The sequence below is a fragment of the Phalacrocorax aristotelis genome, chromosome 1 (assembly GCF_949628215.1).
Source record: "Phalacrocorax aristotelis chromosome 1, bGulAri2.1, whole genome shotgun sequence".
Taxonomy (NCBI): Eukaryota; Metazoa; Chordata; class Aves; order Suliformes; family Phalacrocoracidae; genus Phalacrocorax; species Phalacrocorax aristotelis.
Window position 1 is genome coordinate 124,292,557 of NC_134276.1, and position 19,728 is coordinate 124,312,284.

General features: G+C 43.4%; 1 protein-coding gene across 3 annotated transcripts in view; it reads right to left on the reverse strand.

Moving 5' to 3' along the window:
- Nucleotides 1–5,046: 5,046 nt before the first annotated feature.
- The window catches only part of NXPE3 (neurexophilin and PC-esterase domain family member 3), a 28,133-nt gene continuing 13,451 nt past the window's right edge, over nt 5,047–19,728 (reverse strand). For all 3 annotated transcript variants that reach the window (XM_075104707.1, XM_075104699.1, XM_075104691.1), the window contains exons 4-7: nt 17,569–18,329; nt 15,497–15,570; nt 10,063–10,269; nt 5,047–9,125 (exon numbers count right to left, since the gene is read on the reverse strand). In XM_075104707.1, coding sequence (XP_074960808.1) covers nt 8,575–9,125; nt 10,063–10,269; nt 15,497–15,570; nt 17,569–18,329 — 1,593 coding nt within the window. In that variant the 3' untranslated portion in view covers nt 5,047–8,574. The remainder of the gene's footprint in view (nt 9,126–10,062; nt 10,270–15,496; nt 15,571–17,568; nt 18,330–19,728) is intronic.

Sequence of the window (19,728 nt, forward strand, 5' to 3'; positions counted from 1 at the left end):
GCTGTCCGGGCTGTGGCAGGAGGCAGAGCCGAAAGGAGGGATGGGGCTGTGCCTGCCACCCCACTGCTCAGGGCAAGCCCAGGGGTGGGAAGGGAAGCTTCCCAGCACCCAGGAGAGCTCCTGGAAGCCTGTTTCCAACAGCTGGTTGATGATGATGATACCCTAACTGCTGCCTCCAGGGCGGCAGCAGGGATCTGGTGTAGGCAGGGCAGGGTGCAGGGCTGAGGCTGCTCGGCTGCCCCAGGCAGCCCAGGGCTCAGCTGGTGCCCAGCCCCCCCAGCACCCAGAGGCAGAGGGCATTTCCTCCACACACACACCCTCCTCCTATCCACTGCCATTACACACAATGGGAAACACGTGGCTTGCTGTAAATAAAGTCAATAAAAGGTCCTACTAGCCAAAAGGAGTCACTTGCCCCAGGAACCGAGCTGATACCGGAGTTTTGTTTGGAGCAGAAATATGGCTTTCTTCCCAATGTCCCTAGGTGACATTTGTCCCTGACCAGTGGTCACCCAGTCTGGCTGAGGGACAGCACACGGTATCACCCTTTCTCTGCCGGCTATGTGCCTCCAGGCAAGCCACAATGTCCCAGCTGAAAATACTTGGCTTTCATCTAAAGTACTTGCAAGCCACCCATCCGCAGCCATACGCTAGTCTCCAACGATACCGTGGCACAAACACTCCCCCAGATTTTGGGGGTCTAAAATCCAGACCGCATTTCCTCCTCTGCAAGCAGCTTAGTGGTGAGCTGTCCTCCCTGGCTGCCAGATACGGGCACTGGTAATAAACCGGGGTGCTGCATAATTGACCTCATGTGGGAAGCCAGAGAAACCCTCACCAGGCAATGAAAAGAAGTTTATGGTTTGGTTTAATAAACCCCTTAGCATAACAATTTTTAAAGTGAAGTTTACGTTCATTGAAGTTACTCTTTTTCTTTCCCACAGATTTTCTGCTACATTACAAGAAAATAGGTGCAGATCCCAATTTTTATATATGTTTCCCTGTGTTGTCTCACACTACACCACAACAGTTTACTCCTGTCCCACTGAAGCTGGCAGGCTTGTTTGCTGATGATGCTCTGCTATTCCAAAATTACTGATGAGCTGCCAGGAAGAAACTGTCATCAAGATTATACAAAACACCTGCTTCCACTAACAAAGCTTCTTCCATTCAGTGCTCTCAGAGCCTAGTTTCCCATCCATCCATCCATCCTAACTCTGCAAAGCTACTACATCCTCCCCTGAAAAAAGGAGATTGTTTCAGAGACAATTGCCCAAAACAGCTAAGCTATTTAGGGGTATATTGCCCCTAGATCCACTGTGGGCTTTCAAAAATCCAGCCATTCATTGTGGTTTCTTCACACTCGGTTATTACCCGTTAATTTCCTAAAAGCCAGCCTTTCTTCCCACCCGACCCCAAAACACACACAGACAATTATAGCACAAGCCACTTGCAAGGCTATTAGAAGTAAAAAAAAATAATGAGAAGACAATATTGTTCCAATCAACTACAGGTTTTAAGTAATAAAGCAAATAAAATTATAATAGTGTACCTTCATGCTGGAGGAGTGAAGTTAGAATTAGCTCTATGGAAAACAAGCCCGTTCTTTGCACCCCACTGGCAACTGATTGTTCCTTATGGCCACGTCTGTGTGAATGATTGAAAAGTTCCTCTGAGGTTTAACGGTATGAAACAGAGAAGCAACAGCGAGGAAACTTTTTTTCCCCTCCCTCACAAAAGTCCTGCTTACTCTGGCTTTCTGGTCACAGAGGAAAGTTATATTAAAAAAAAAAAAAAGACACCCTAAACAACCCACCCCACCCGCCAAGTTTATTATAGGTCCAGGCTGAGTACCCACAGGGCTCTTTTTATTGCAGAGGATCACGCACAGCTTATCTTTCAGCCCTGGTTAACTGGGGTGGGGAGGGGGGATGTTATGACATGTGAGAGGAAGCGGCAGGGTGGAGGAGGAGGGTGGTGTGAGAGTGGCTGCATGGACTTTTTCTGCGCGGTGGAATTTCCCAGGCCGGGTAAGCCCTGGTGGGGACATTCCCCTGCCAAACTGGCTAGCAGGAAACCCCGGGCTGGCGTAACGCTGCCAAAAAAGGGTCTAGAAGACACTGATGCGAGATTCACAGTGAGAACAATGAAAAGGGGCTGTACAACATTGGGGCGAAGAGAAACCTGCAGCATACAACTCAGCGGGGTTTCTTTCCTGACAGGGTCAGGCTCTTCTCCTCGCCCAGCTCCTGCCTGCGGTGCTGTCTGTATGGCCACAAGCAGTCACGCTGTGTCTCATAGCTCTTTTCTGCCTTGGCACTACAGGGTAACCTGGACAAGCTGGTGCCTGCGTAGCAGTCATGTAGGAAGCGAGAGAGATGCAGTGTGCCACAGATTAAAAAAAAAAACCCCACAGCTCCAGCCTTTGGGAAGTGGAGCATGGTAAACACTTCTCCTTGGCAACTGCCTGGATTTCAGTGGGATTTTGCCTTCAGAAAGGTCAGGATTAATTTCACGGAGGATAGTATCAGCGTGAAAGCTCCATACAGCCAAAAGGCTGATTAAAATGGGGGGGAGTGGGGAGCTATAATAAAAAAGGGGGAAGGAAAAATGTACTCCCCTTTGTCATAGGTGTATCAGATCTAAAATAGTCACCGGCTCCAGTAGATACGATAACCTTCAGCTCAGAAGTTTCTAGGATTTTCCTGAAAGATGAGCAGATCCATCTGAATCATACTCCCTTTTCTTCTGCTTTCAGCAGTGGCACGGGCCAGGATTCAGCATGTTTGTGCAACATGGTCAGCAAGGACAGGACGCGCAACTCTTCTCAGAGCAAAGACCCCCTGCTTCAGTGCCTTGCATTACCCCTTGCCCAGCACAGTTAATGCGGCAGCTGGCACCAATAAGGCAAAGAGCACTGAACCACTTATACCCCTGGTTGTTGCATCCCCAGTGCCTCCTGTACTGGAACATAGATGTTAAAAACAGACGAACACAAACCCATCAAGACTTCACTGCCACCCTCGCCCTGCCTCGGCAAGATGCAAGAGGGAGGTAGGAGAGAACACCTCCTTCCCAAAGGTGATCATTTTGAAACCTTCCCCCTGCAGGCAGGAAACACTGCGTGGGCTCCATCTTCCTGTTCGTAGCTGTATCATATCACTGGAACATGTTCAACTGATAATCTTGATGGGCTCAATACTTTTCTTTGAAACAAGGGTGGTTTGTTCCAGCCAAGGCTGCTATTGATTGCTTGCTCATCAAAGGCCTGCAGGGCCCTCAGTCTTGTCTAACGTATGGCAGGGCAGTGCCCCAGCCAGACCCTTGCCCTGCTCTCTCCCACAGCAACTGTGGAGCACAGCGTGCCAACTGTCAGGGTCCTGAGAGGCCTCTGGGTGCCTTCACAAGGTACCAAGATCTCTCTTTGCAAAGAGGGGAGGCTGCATCCCCAAGAGGGGCAGGGATGGCCCAACATCAGGGGCGGTGGCAGCAGCACCTGGAGCACCACTTAGCTTATCCAGCTTCTCCACCCCTTTCTCCCCAGGTGTCACTGCCTCTTGAATTAGGGCAGCTCAGGTGCTCTGCCTCCTAAAGCCATGGGGGCACTTGTGTATCAGCTGTAAATGCACCAGAGGTCAGTCCCCCTCCTGGGCACCGCTCACCCGTGCAAACAGGCAACCTCTGCCACAAAGAAAAGGAAAATCCAAATAGGACAAGAAAGAAACTGAGGCACATAACGGCAGTGTAATGCCGCCACAGCCAAACAGCTCATGTGTGGCAGGGCAGGATAAAAGTCATGACTTCAGCCAGAAATCAAAATGTCTACTTGTAGCAATATTTGTTGCGTAGAAAAACGGGGACAACAGGACATCAGGAAGAGATTTGTTGACATAGAGAACCTATGTTTCAAACAGTGGATATGAAATTGTTGGGATTGGAAGACACACATATACTGGGCACATTTTACATCAATGTAAAATAATTTTAATATCTGCTTGTTACTGGAGCTCTTAGGTTTTTTCATTGGATTTTTAAGACAGTAGCTTTTTTTCTGTATTTTTTTTCTATTTTTATTTACCAAAGCAAATGCAAAAATGAGACACAGCAGAAGCAAATAACAATAATAGACATACACAGGGCAAAAATGATAAAGGTGGAGCAGAAAGAGAAGAAACCATTAGAAGGAAGAAACAGCTAAAGACAGAACTAGTTGCCTTGCCAGCAGCAAGTGACAATTCCCTGAGAGAAGCTGATTCAGCCAGAGAAAGAGGACAGGCGGGACCAGAAAGCGTGACTCACCCAGCCCAGGGAAAACCAGAGGGTAAGGAGGAGTGGAAAGAACTGAGCACAGAATGGCGAGGGGGGAAAAAAAAACCCTGTGAATTTGTTGTGGTTCTTTCACTGCAGGTACTTTTGCCCTGCCTCTCACCTGCTGAGCTCCAACGGGCACGTCCCACCTGGAAGCTCTTTTTTGAAATCCTTCAGATCAGGCTGCCAGAGCCATAGGGCTTGTCATGTAAGTAGTCCTGATCATTGCAAACAACCTATGGTGGAGATTTAGGGTGAAAAGGGAGAGCCCTGTATCAAAAAAATTAACAGGTTTGTACAAAGGGCCCAAGCATGAGGGCACTGGGTGAAAAGAACTTGTCTTTTTTTCAGAGCTAGCCGGCGAAGGGAGAGAATACAAAGTGGAGAGCAGGACAAATGTCTAATGGATGGCTGCACCAGGGAACACTGATGGCCAGAGCTTGGACTTGCTGTCAGACCCCACAGTCTGCTAAATTTTCCATACTGCAGGAAGAAGTGACTTGAGATGGACTGTTCTATCCCAGTAAAGTTTAGTCGTCTGGATACTTTTGTGACTTCGGGGAAAAAAAAAAAAAAACCCAAACAAACAAAAAACAGATTTAAGAGATTATTTAGGGCAAAAAAATCAACTTCTGAAGGACAGTCGTAAGCCAATCTAAGAGTTATCAACGTCTATATCATCAACTGAATTTCATTCTAAAATGAACTCTAGGTAACAGAGCTTCATCCAGTAATGTTCATGCCATTTATTTTGAAAACACAACTACCCAGGAGTTAGAAAATAAACCATCACCAAGACTATTACATTGTGGCTTATGTTTTTCATTTGAGAGTCCTCCCAAGCTCTTTTTCCATGCCTCAAGGCCCTCTTCTGGCCATGTTCATTAAGGATCCACTGATCTGTTAAGCCCACACCAGCTGACACAGTCAGGATGTGGGGGAAGGAACATTGTACTTTCACTTGGTTTTAGTTGAGGTGCTCACTCTGCAACTGGGTCTCATACAAAGTAACTCCCCTGCTCTTAATTCTCTCACATCCTCCTACAAAATCCCTCTATCCCATTCAAGGCAGAGAAGCTCCTGTGCAATTCACCATGACAGAGCAGACCTGCTTATTTCACTCCAAAAAAGGGTATGGAATACACCCACAAAGGGCTAGTTAACACCAACCACCAGTCCTGTACTATAAGACAGCTAATGTTAGAAGTTATGTAATACCTTGCCAATGGGGGATGCGGCGCTACACCATGGGATGAGCACAAGAAGCCCCATTTCAACCAGATAAGAAACCACGTGGTCTCTGCCAGCCCCCGCAAGCCTCCTGTCCCTCTGTCTGGCAGCGTGAGGTGCAAGGCCTTTCCCTGCCAAGCACCTGTGCCCTCTCTGAGTCACCACAGGCTCTGAAGAGCACACAACACAGGATGAAAGCCTGCCTGTGCACTGCTCCTTATTCTGGTTATAAAAGCTTTGAGTTTGGGTTTTTTTGTTTGGTTGGTTTTTTGTGGTGTTTTGTTTTTTTTAAAAAAAATTCTCCACCTAAGATACCTGTCATGCCTACAAACATGTGAAAACCCAATATACATGGCTTCAAACCAACTGTAAGCAGGAAGTTTGGAACAGTACCTAACATATGATTGCTATGACATTACTGTCGGGGAGGGAGCAGAGGAAGAGGTGGGTGAGCAGCCTGGGAGGGAAGAACTGTTCCTTTTTTGACTGGTGCAACTGGTAACAAGATGAGAATAGAAATGAAAACTCATTTATAGTTCAACTGAATGACATACGGAAGCATAGCAACCTCAGTCTTCACCTTAAAACATGAGTAACTACTCAGTTTCTCCCTTTCTCGTCCCTGTCTATTCCAGAGCCCAAAGAAGTGAAATATTGGCCCTCATTCCAAATTAACTGGCAATTTCCCTCAAGTTCATGACCTAAAAGTTAATGTTATTAAAATATTAATCTAATTAATCTAAAAGGCAGAGGTTCTACCAGAAGGCGATTAGACACCTTTGCTAATAGCAGCCTTGTTTTCTTTCCCTCAATTGTCGCAACCTTTTAAAAAAAAAAATCGTTCCTCCATATCTGTTCTTGGTAGCTAACTGCGATGTAAGGTTCCTGTTGAAGAGCAGCGGTGAGCACAAGAAACGTGCCACCACAACTTTCACACATGATATAACTTTGTGAGGAAACCCAAATGGTTAGTCCGCAAATTAAGTAGTTTCCTTCAAAGTAAAAGTTTGAAGTCTTATTTTCATTAACACTATTTGGATAGATTTGTTATGCAGGATGAAAGCCTTACACTCTACCTATTTTAAAAAACACATCTGGAAAAGATGAAAGATCATTTTGCATTGTGGTTGTTTACCTTCCCAGACCTGAATTGGTGTGGTCCCTCTTTAGCAGAGGATAAACTTCCATTAACATATTAAAGTAAGAAATAGTTACCTAAAGCTAATGTATGGACAGACACTATGTGAGGCAGTTGTCAGAAGGAACTAGCAAACAGAATCTCCTTAAGCCTGACTAGAAAAGCTAAGAATAAATGGTATTTCAGTGTATGCGACTCCTCCAGTCATTTTTAAACATTTTAAAACTGTCCTTTAAAATGAACAAAACAAAAAACACTATTCCTGTAGCTGATAGCATTAGGTCTCTTGAGGCTCCAGGAATAAGAACACAATCTTTCTAACATAGCAGCAACCCTGAAAAGTAAAGCATTTCAAATATGAAGACATTTCCATTATTCCATTCTGTGCAAACTACCAATTTGTCTAATTAATCTTCTCAGTTTGCTCACAAAGACTCAACTTGCATATTCTCCTTGAGCATGATGAGCTGCTTCAGAAGCACTTCACTACTGTTCTGACAGGTACCTCAGTAAAGCCACTGGTAAAGACTACCTTTGGCCTGAGTGGGACCAGAAACAAGACAACACGGAACACTTCTCTGCTGTTTGATCTGGGGGCTGAATTTAATCAAAATTTTTTTCAAAGCACTACTCGTTAAAACTATAGACCAGCTTAATCAAATTAGCAGCAGAAAACACCATGCCAAGAAGCCCAAGAGCCACCAGCTTTCACACTGGCAAAACCACAAATATTTACCAAGCACCTGTATGAAGGGCAACCATGTGTTGTTTGGCTTTTGGGTGCAATTTTTTTGACCTTTTATATTGGCAGCAATGAAGCTCATCAATAAACTATAAAGCTGCCAAACACAGAAGGGGCATCATTGCACGGCCTTGACGCTAGGGTGTGCCAGTTACCATTACCCATTGCCGAACACCATCAAGTGCCTTCAGGTCACTTGGCTTCTCCAAACAGACACAGTGTAGGAATGATGTCCAGCAGCAACTATCAGAAGCCCAGCTTTGCAAGAGCATAACAGAATAGCTTTATCTTACAGGGAAGGGAAATACTTTAATTAGTAAATGCTTCAAGTGGGTGAGCCTGCAGCTTGCACTTGCAAAAACTGCCTGAGACAGTGTTTTCACTGAGGTCACAATATACACATTTCTCCATAATAGATAAATCAAGTAGTAGTATATCAACGCTCAGAAGAAATTCAGTAGTACAGGAAACCAAACTAAAATACTGGCTATTTGCATTATTTAGCAGCCATCTGTAAACACCAAGGGTGCCTAACTAGTATGCTCTATTAAATTTCAGCACATTCTTGATGACTTAATACTACAGATATTTTGACTGTGCTTCCTTGATTGATATTTGTGATTTTGGTACACTCCCTTCATACTTCTAATTAGGACTTTGAAACAAGAACGGACACTGCACTTCTCTGACATATAACTGGAAGAGATGTCCCTCAAACTCCGGAACATCGAGAGAAAGAATGGTCCCAACATCTTTCCCAGGCTTCACACACAGTTCTGAGCAGCAAGACTCTGTCAACAGAATCTGTGTCATATGGATTAAATTAAGCATACAGTGCAGACAACTAGTAAAGCTAATAACCCACATAATTTCTTATTGAATCCTGTCAATTTAACTTAAGGTGCTCTCTAATAATGTCAGATATGAGTGATAAGGCTGAAAGGAATCAACCTCACAGGAAGATATGGCCCAATCAATCAACTCCTCTTTACCACCCGTCACAGCTACCCAGAGTTAAGGCCACCACAGTTCGTACTTGCATGCCAAGTACAACAACCAGAGTTCTCCCATACCATCCAGTATGATTCGATAGCTCCAACAAAGAGCAACTTTACTTCGGCTACAGCAAAAGTTGACATAGGGAAACCCGCTTGTGCTAAGTTTGCAGAGGGCACACATAAGATAAAAATGCATCTATTTGATTCTTAACAATAACTTCTTTTGGGTGCAAGTTATGCGGCAAGTAATGAGCCAGAGACATCTCCCAAGCATCCACCAAGTGCACAGCAATTCCTGAGAACATTTTCCTCATGACAGAATCAAGCTGAAAGGAATACCAGTCACTGTTAAAGAGGCTCACTTCTGGCCCAAGCTCCTGAACATTAGCGGTTCTGATGATGATTACAGTCTTGGGGCTGCGATCCAGCAGTTGAATAATTGATCTCCGAATGTTCCTCAGCCGCCGGATATACACTTCCACAGGGAAAGTGCTGAAGTGGGACCATATAGTAATGGCTATCACCGTGTTTCTCCCACCCACTATGCCATTCAGTTCATTGGCAATGTAGCGCAGTTCACTGCTAAAGACTGTTGAAAAGCGAATGGGCGGCCCGTGACAGCGGAACTTCAGTAGGATATTGTGCTTCAGGTCCACAGACATGAATGGGCCCACGTTCTTAGGACTCCCCAGGTTAAATTCCACTAGATCTGAAAACCCAAGAGCAAGCATTAGTGAAAGTTGGCATAAAAGATTAAAACTATCAACAAGGGCAAAAGTAGCAGTAGGTAAGGAAATCTGAACATAATTCTAAGAACTCCAAAATGAAACAGATGATGTGTGTCATCCATGTGCTAGCTGTGTATTTCAGAGTGGAGTCCATGGGTGTTGAAATTTGCAAGACAGCATACTTCAACTTCACAAGGCTGTCAATGCCTTTTCCAAGTTTCCCAAAGTGTTTTCTTCCCCCTCTCATAAAAAAGAAATTTTCTTTTTTTAAGAAAAAGGAAATAGAATAGACCCCTTCAGTCCATTTTACCCTATGAATCCAGTGTTCATAGGAACCCTTCTGGCAGCTTTAAGACTCCATTAAATTTAAAGATTACTTCAACATATATGCAATGAGGAGTCTCAAAGTCTCTCTTCTAACACAACTTTACTGCGTTAGGGGTAAGGGGTGAGGAAGGAATATCTAATTTGCTACTGAAATTCTGTTATTTATGTTAAAAGAAGGGAAATGCAAGAAAGGGTCCAAACTAATCAACAGTAATGGAAGTAATTTCCTACTTCATTCCAAAATGATTTGTGTCACTGGGATGCTGCAAGGCCTTCCGCAGGCACCCTAAGTGACTTCTGCCGTGCCCGCAGGTGGCCACTTTAAGTCACAGCCACAGCAGTGGTCCTCATTCATGAAATGTTTTACAAGGACAGCTTTGCAGATACTTTGCGGCCCCACTTCCAAGGCCTACATGTTTCTCAAACATTTGACTAACTGCCTTTTTGCCAGCACTTCTGGTGATGTTTTGTCTTTCCCCTTCCTTTGTTCCATCATTGTCATTCAGTAAGATCAATTCTGTGTCTGACATGAGAGAAATAAAGCTTTGCAAAGGTCTTTAAGAACAAAATCAAATTAAAAAAAAAATTAACCTGGAACAAATGCTGTCAGATACTCAAACCACTGCCTTATTGTAGAGTCTCCAAACAAGTGGATTACTTTTCCTTGTAAGCACTTGGTTATATCATCCGACTCGTTAAAATGATGGATCCAGTGTGTTCTGGACCTCCACTGGTCTTCGTAATAATAACCAGAAGGAGAAACCATACGATCTTCAGCTCTGTCCATACTGCTTGAGTCTGGAAGAGAAAAATTCTTTGAAATTAACATACAACAAAACCAGCCTCTGTAATCTTCATGGACACATAGCCAGTGATGTATAAACATCTTTGCTAGTTTAAAGTGAAAGAATATGATGTATGGTGTAGGTTAAAAAGCTCGATGCATCACACTTTTGTAAGCCTGAGTATTTCACCTCCTACTTCTGCAGCAGAACCTGCAACCACTGACACAGTTGGTTGAACAATTATAGTTTAACTTGCTTGAAATTAAATGGTATCTCTGATGATAAAATAAAAAACAGTAAGTATCTGACATCTTTCACCCTTCAATAGAAATGCTTGATCATGGGTGCTGCAAAAGGCGCGGAAAGATCAGCAGAGCACCTGGGGCTGCCCGCGCCCGCCGCCCCCCAGCCAAAGCGCGCTGCTCCCCTCTAGCGGCCAGCCTGCCCCGCCAGCACAGGGCACCCGCCCTGGGGTGACACCGCACACCACTCGTGCCTGCTTCGAACAAACCAGCCCACCCACCCGCCAATGGAACAACACACATGCTGACACTCCTGCTCCAACCACGCGTGCTAGAAGAGTCAAGCCTGAATCATAACGACTCCAAAACTAGGAAATGCCAGAATTAAAGCTATGACCAAGAATTTTATATGTGCCTTTTGAACTACGAGGGTGTCTAATTCCATGGATTTCATACTTTCTCTCTGCTATCTAGACCCTTCCCTTTTTACTGCGGGGGACAGGCAGCCCTCTGAGGAGTTAGCAGCCCACAGCAGGGAAGCCCCATTCCGTAGGATACCTATTTACCTTGCAGAAGTTGGATGATATGTTGCAAGCAAAGGCCAGAGATTACTGGAAGAGAGGGTGCCACCTCATGGTCACGTCAGTCAACATTGCCATACTTCTCTTAGTATCCAGCGTGCTACTAGTCAATCCAACTTCCACGAGGTCATTACAGATTCTTCCTTTACCGCTTATGTATTCAAACACCTCAACTGAACAAGCACAGAGGTGTTCCCCGGCACCAGCACCAGCTGTGCAGAGCAGCCATGTCCAGCTGTTTTAACATTTCTACCCACCTTGGTGTGGAGACTATATGTTAAGAACACTCCCTGCCCTATCCTAACTTACAACTGTTTGGCAAAGCACACATTGACATGGCCAAAATCATGTTGGGGACCATTCCAACTATGTAGAAGTATAGGCAGTGGAATTCCAGTGCCCAGAAGCATCCTCTGGTAGATGCTTCGTTATAACAAAGGAAGAATCCCATGGGCTAGGGCTCTGGAAGGCAGGGGGGTCCAAGAGAGCTGGACAGTATTCAAGGACCACTTCTTCCAAGCTCAAGATCGGTGCGTCCCCAGGAGGAAGAAGTCAGGCAGAGGAGCCAGGAGACCTGCGTGGATGACCAAAGAGCTTCTAGAGAAATTCAAACAGAAGAAGGAGGTTCACAGTATGTGGAAAAAGGGACTGGCCACTTGGGAGGAATATAGGAATGTTGTCAGGGTATGCAGAGGTGCGACGAGGAAGGCCAAGGCCCACCTGGAATTAAATCTGGCAATGAGTGTCAAAGCTAACAAGAAGGGCTTCTTTCAACACATCGGCAGTAAAAGGAAGACTGGGGATACAGTGGGCCCACTGCTGAACAAGTAAGGGGCCCTGGTGACGCAGGATGCAGAGAAGGCGGAGTTACTGAATGCCTTCTTTGCCTCGGTCTTTACTGCTCAGGCTGGCCCTCAGGCATCTCAGCCCCCAGAGAAGAGAGGACAAACTGGGACAAAGGAAGACTTACCATTGGTTGAAAAAGACTGGGTCAGAGATCACCTATGCAAACTAGATCCTCACAAATCCACGGGCCCCAATGGGATGCACCCTCAAGTTCTGAGGGAGCTGGCAGATGTTCTTGCTGAGCCACTCTCCATCATCTTTGAAAGGTCGTGGAGGACAGGAGAGGTGCCCAAGGACTGGAGGACAGCAAAGGTCACTCCAAACTTCAAAAAGGGCAAGAAGGAGGGCCTGGGGAACTATAGGCCAGTCAGCCTCACCTCCATCCTTGGAAAGGTGATGGAACCGTTCAACCTGGAGGTCATCTCCAGGCATGTAGAGGACAATACGGTTATCAGAATTAGTCAACATGGATTCACCAAAGGAAGATCATGCTTGACCAACCTGATAGCCTTCTACGATGGCATGACTGGCTGGGTTGATGAAGGGAGAGGAGTGGATGTTGTCTATCTCAGCTTCAGTAAGGCATTCGACACTGTCTCCCATACCATCCTCACAGGCAAGCTAAGGAGGTGTGGGTTGGATAAGCGGACAGTGAGGTGGATTGAGAACTGGCTCAACAACAGAACTCAGAGGGTCATGGTCAATGGGGCAGAGTCTGGATGGAGGCCTGTCACTAACAGTGCTCCCCAGGGGTCTGTGCTGGGTCCAGTCCTGTTTAATATATTCATCAATGACCTTGATGATGGGATAGAGTGTAACCTCAGCAAGTTTGCTAATGATACCAAGCTGGGAGGAGTGGCTGATACACCAGAAGGCTGTGCTGCCATCCAGTGAGACCTGGACAGGCTGGAGAGCTGGGTCGAGGGCAACATGACAAAATTCAACAAGAGCAAGTGCAAGGTCCTGCACCTGGGGAGGAACAACCCCATGCACCAGGACAGGCTGGGGGCTGAACTACTCGAAAGCTGCTCTGCTGAGAAGGACCTGGGAGTGCTGGTGGACAAGCTGACCATGAGCCAACAATGTTCTCTTGTGGCCAAGAAGGCCAATGGTGTCCTGGGATGCATTAAAAGGAGGGTGGCCAGCAGATTGAGAGAGGTTATTGTCCCCCTCTACTCAGCCCTAGTGAGACCACATTTGGAGTACTGTGTCAAGTTTTGGGTCCCCCACTTTAAGAAGGATGTGGAAGTCCTTGAGCAAGTCCAGCAGAGAGCTACCAAGATGATCAGGGGACTGGAGCATCTCCCTTATGAGGAAAGGCTGAGAAACTTGCCTTTGTTTAGCCTGGAGAAGAGAAGACTGTTAGGCAATTTCATCAATACCTATAAATATCTAAAGGGTGGGTTGTCAGGAGGATGGGACTAGGCTCTTTTCATTAGTGCCCAATGACAGGACAAGGGGCAATGGGCACAAGGTCGAACACAGGAAGTTCCACCTCAATTTGAGAAAACACTTCTTTCCTGAAAGGGTGACAGAGCAGTGGCACAGGCTGCCCAGAGAGGCTGTGAAGTCTCCTTCCCTGGAGACATTCAAAACCCACCTGGATCCGTTCCTGTGCCCCCTGCTCTAGGTGTCCCTGCTCAAGCATGGGGGTTGGACAAGGTGATCTCCAGAGGTCCCTTCCAACCCCTACCAGTCTGTGATTCTGTGATAATAGAAGTGTAACCAAAATCTAAACACTCAAAAAAATCAGGCCATAAGCATCTTTAAACACCCATTCGTAATAGGCATTTTTGCCCTCCCTATTTCTATACTATATTCTCTGTGCCTTGCATTAGTAGGTGTAAACCTCCTTAGATCTCACAGGGATACCGTAAAAAGCAAACTACTACTACATTTGTGTAACACAAAGCCTATAATCATGAGTACCACAGAAGAAGCCATTAGAGAATTTAATCTTTGGATGAGTCTTTAAATCAGGCATCAGGGACAACAAAGAGAGAAAAAACCCAGCAAGAATGATGACTCATCCAATATGTATGAAACAGGAATCCTACAATGCAAAGGAAAAAACCCTTCATGTGGTCACATAATTAAAGACTAATTCATAATGTTAATTCACAACTTCAGTTCATTTGTTTAAGTTTTGATGTAAAAACATTTCCATTTTTAACCTCTTGAACTGATTCTTAGACTATGCATATATAAAATGGTACTAGAACAACTTTTTGGTTCTTCACACTAAACCTAACACCAGCATTTCAATATGTGTACAATATCATACCAGTTTTGCTCCAGAGTTCAGAAAGCAATGGCTTTTGAATTTTGTAGCAAAGAGTAAAAGCTCCAGTCTGAAGTTACAAAGCAAGAACAGAAATAAAAGCTTATATTTCAGACAGTTGTAAAAATCAACTTGATCTACATTTACCCTGAAACAGAAAGGCATGTGCAACACCAACAGCAGAACAATGAATTCAGGGGTGCCATGAATCCTAACAAATACATACATCCACGATCATTATACCAATATATTAAGTTTATTTATTCAGAGACTCTTGGTCTCAGAAGGAGTTTCCCTGGGGAATACTGTGCTACTCCTATCAATGCTTTCTGACCCAGCATTAATCACCATGAAATGCAGGCAGGCTTTGATCATCTGTAACTCCTGAAAGAATGGCGATATAATCAATTTTCCAGCAATTTCTACAAGGAAATATGTAAGATAAAAAAAGCACCAAAAAAACCATGACATCTAAAGGATCAGGAGAAAGAAAGAGGGGAAGGCGCCACTGGGCCTATTAGCAGCACTCTATTTTTTTAGGGAGCAGCAAAACTAAAAGCATGAAATGTTGTAGACTGTCTTCCGTTAAGACCTTATTGCTCAGGTCAGAAACTCTACCTTTGAAGCCCCCTGCAACCTCATAGAAAAGACATCTGAAAAGCTTTCAGTTAAGAAGTAATTTGCTGTGTATCACATTTTATGCAGGCTTTTTAGAGGCACAAAAAGTGCACACATGGGTATGAATGACATAAAAACTCTAAGTCTAACTTAGTACAGACTGTCTTTTTGTTCTGTTTTTAGACAGGGTACAGAACAGCTAGGTTCTGGTCCAAAACTGTAGGTTCTGATATCCTCTGGTAATAAAAATGACAGCAATACTTAAACGCAAATTTTTCAAAATCTGTTAGAATTCTTAACAAAGAAAGAAATCAAGAAACACAGCACAGCTGGTTAACTTGAGAGTTTGGTGAGCAGTTACTGTATGACTTATTACTTCTCTAAGTAAATGTTAGAAAAAAACCCCACACTTTTGGCAAGAGAACAAACTTTTTAAAATTATTTTTTGCTAAAAACCCATTTATATATGTAATTTTAGACAATTTTGTTATTAGTACTAAACTTATATTACAGTAACACCCAAAAGCCTTTACCTTCTCAATACAAATTCAAGTTAACTTCTATTCCATCCTATGTAAACAAACAAATCAATTATTACCTCATGCCTGTTGTTCTTTTTTTTATAAATTTAATTACAAATTACAAACAAGACTCTTATAAAGCTCACTTTACCTGTAAATGCCTTGGGCTTTACAATCACTGAATCGGGTCCACTGGAGAGTATCGGCCTTTTGATATTCACATCACTTCAACGAAAATTAATAATAATAATTAATAATTATAATAATATTATAGTAAGACTGTACAAGTTGACGGTAATATTTATCTCCTTTTTTCTTAATCCACTTCAAATAAGCGCATAGGACTCGCAATAAGAATTTTTTACTTTACGTTTACTCTACTTCCTATAGCTGAATTAATTGTGTATTAATTTCTTTGAGACCACAATCACTGTTCTCAGTCAGAACTCAGAATTTCATAGCACTAGGACACAAACCTTGTGCACCCTTTTACTGGCACAAACCTAGATAAAGCTATCAAGCTATCAGAGTACCGCAGGAAGCTTTGGGGGATTTACCACAAAGATGGGAAGATCCCAGCTTGTGGAACATGTACGACTGCCAGGAGACAAACCACTGAAAGTGTAGGCTGCAGCAGCAGCTCCCAGCTCTGCCGGCTCTCGATAGGTGCTTAACACCGCTTTCAGCCCCCCGCAATCCCACAGCCTGCTCCGCAGTACATAGCGGAGCTTGTGGCAGTCCAGCAACACCACCACCACCAGCAGTCCTAGATCTGGACGAGGCTAGCGGTGGTGCGTGCTGCCTCTGGGGCAGACAGTGGTACTAGCCAACGTCCAACCAACTTCAGAGATCTCCAGCAATAAGGTCTTCCAGTAGGACAGCAATTTGCTGAATACAGAAACAAAGCTCATCCCCCTGAACACCGAGAGACCTCATAAGTATTTGTTTGTGGACATCAATGAATTCTGATAATTTTGTGTTGGTCACGCATCACTATTGTACAGTTGTGACAGATGCAGAGATTTAATACTAAGCTCTTGTTCTGTCTTTTGTTGCTGTTTTAACGAGAATCCCCGTCTAATGTTTTTCTCCATTTAAGAAATAAATTTGCTCAGAGCTGAGCAAAACAAACAAAAACCAAAACAAGAGAAAAAAAAAAAAGATTTCCCACTCCCATCTGGAAACATCACCAATCAATATCAGCTGTATTTTACAGGTGAACTGCCTGAGTCACAGAAAGTCAAAAGACCCACTTACAGACTTGATAAGGAATAGCCAAAAACCATTTCCATTAATATTTACTTTTGACTCTGGTCTTCAGTTACAAACATGTGCGCATGCTAACCCAACTATGTGGAGCTGCTGTAAAATCTTTCCCAATTTAAGCCTGAAGTGGATATACTGCTGAAACACTTTCCTTCAACACTTTTTTTGGAGAGAAAGACAGCAGCCTACAACTACAATTCTGACACTACGCAGCAGCTAACTGTGTCTAATTTCAGCTGAGGGTAGAAGCAGTTCTCTCATGTCTACCCATGCACTAAGAGATTTTTTTTTTTTTAAACACTGAATGCAGAAGAAAAAGACGACTGTAAAATTAATTTAGTCTGACACTTTATATAACACGCAGAGATCTTTTCCATTGCACAGGTCTTGATCAGCAGTTTGTTCTAAAAGGTGTTTTCTTCATGGCTGGCTTAAACTTATTCCTAATATTTGAAAGTCATACTGAGCAACAAGGAACACATTACATTGCACGTAAGATGGCTTTTCCTGAGGATAAGAGCAATTGGTATTTTGTGTAAAAAATAAGCCTAAAACCTGGACCTTCTTTAGGTAGTTCAGACTTGGCCAAAAATATATCTCAAAGCATTGTTATTGATATTGAAAGTGTAGCTGTGGAAACAAAAAATGAGGAAACAGTCCCCCAAACCACCACCAGATTTAGACAGCAAGCTCTTGGGAAATTTAGCAGGTGCACCAGGGTTGAATTCAAAGCAGAGAGAAAGGACTACACTCCAAGTTTCTTTAGTTTAAGATTACTGTGTTCTTGCACAGCTGAATGGGGAGGAAAAGAACAGTCAACAACTCACATCAAACACCTGCTTCTGCTGATACACGCCTCCTCTAAGGCAATCTGTCATATTTTACCGATAACCTAGAGTTTGGCTTCAAAAAAATTATTACTTGACCGAGTATATATAAATTCAACGACAGACATACCTTTGGAAAAAGAGGCTTTCCTCTTGTGACAGAAGACCTTTTTGATATCCACCCTTGGCATGGCTGATTCGGCTGGCACAGGACAGTTTTCGAGGCTTGTAACAGAACCATGGCTCACCCGTGTAGAGATCTGTGAAGTTACATACCGGCAGATCTCCAGACAAGCAAACATTGCACTCAGTGGTCTCCGAATACCTCCCAGACTTGAACGAGCTTTTGAAATAGACCCTGTCTGGCCTTTCTTCTCGTAAACGCAGGAGGACTTGGATTGCTTCACTTGGATGGACAAGTGACACAGAAACTTTGACTTCTCCTGGCCAAAGCAAGGTAAAGAAAACTTTGTAAAGGCCATTATGGCAGTCTACAATCCTTCCTGTTGCTCCAGCTTTCAGCAGAGGAGAGTGAATTCGTGCCTGTAGGTAGTCTCCGCCATAGTGCTTGGGTTTTCCTTGGAAATCCTTCATACGAACAAGCACCTCTAACTGATCACCCACCTTGAAGAACCCGCTGGGTTTCACAATCACAAAGTCACTATGTGCAGGATCAGTGCTCTGTATAAAGTCAATTTTGCCATCTGACGGTTTTGGCCACTGTATTGCAGCAAGCAACGATTCCTGTTCCGCTTGTTCTCTTTTGGACAAAAGCTGCTGCTTATAACCACAGTAAGGCTTCCTGGTAGTTTTGGTTGTCTGTGATAGAGAATGCTGGACATTGTTTTCTGTTATCCAATTTGATCCTGAAACTGTGTCATGATCCAGGTGCTGGGGAGGAAAAAGATTACCTGAAACTGTGCTATTAAATGAAATGCTATGAACAACAGGTGCTTTGTCAGGAAACGATCCCAAGAACTGGGCTTTGCTTTACAGAGCTTTGAAGTTGACCAAATGAAGCAACTTTACTAGAAGACACAAATCTATTACTTTGACCATGGGCTTTCTAAGGAAGCAGGTAGGCAACCTGTGGTTCCCCTGCTCCGGCTAAGAGGTTTTTATATAAATCAGGCCAAATACTTTCTGTGGCAGTGTTTTAGCTACCAGTGTACTCTGTAAATATCATCAGTGTGAAAAAAAAATTACAAAATGTCTATGATTAAATAGTAAATTGTAACTCATGTTTAATTTTCTTACTGCAGTGACATTTTAGTCTTCAAGCACAATGAGGTCTAATAGCTGCCCAATATAATGCAAGGAAATAGGGTTTCTATGAGATATTACACTGCAGATGAATCTGATGTACCCCCTGCACAGGCCTGCTAGAGAAGTCTGCTGCATGTAGCAGCTGTGGTCATTTATCTGGTCACACTCACATTGCTTCTTATCTAATTATGTGAAATGTGGGTTTTCCTGTAACATACAAATAGAAAGAAATTGAAGAAAAGAAAGGAATGCTTCAGGGACAATGAATTAATGAACTGGTGGGTAAGTAAAGTAGTTTAGGACAAGCTAGGACTAAACAGGAAGTTATTATTATTATTATTTTTAAGATTTTTATTTTTTAAATCTATATACAACTTCTTCTAGAGCCATATGAAACACAACCAGAGCATCCCCTAATCCACACAAGAGTTTAAAAATTAAGTCTAAGACTTCAGGGCTACCTGTGAGATTTCTAATCAGCAAATCCAAACTTACACCTCAAATATGCACAAAATCAGCAGTTAATGAGAACTTAATTATCAGGTGTATGTAGTAGAATTTATCCATACTCGTATTTCATAAAGAAGCAAAATACATCAAATTGTTTTTCAAGCAAAGATTAAAATTATACAATGTACCATTTACACGGAATCAGAGAATATGCTAGTTTAGATTTGAAAGAATGCTAAAAAATAAGAACTATGCTATTTGAAATTTTTTAAAAGGTCATGGTGCTTAACAATATCCTAGTGTTTTCAGTTTACTTCCTCCATAATTAACTGCTCAGTAATTTACTAAAATTCCCAGTACTTACATTACAGCCTTATTTATTGCTATAAACCTTTCTTAGTCGATTGAAATATCACCTAGCGCACATGTAGATACTAAGTAGTTTTCCCCTGCTACATTTAATATACTGGCAAATTCAAATAAAAGTCATTTGAACAACACAGAGATTCAATATACTTTTTTAGAAGAAAGGTAAACCTAACAAGTGATAGAAATGCACAGGCTTTTGAAGCCC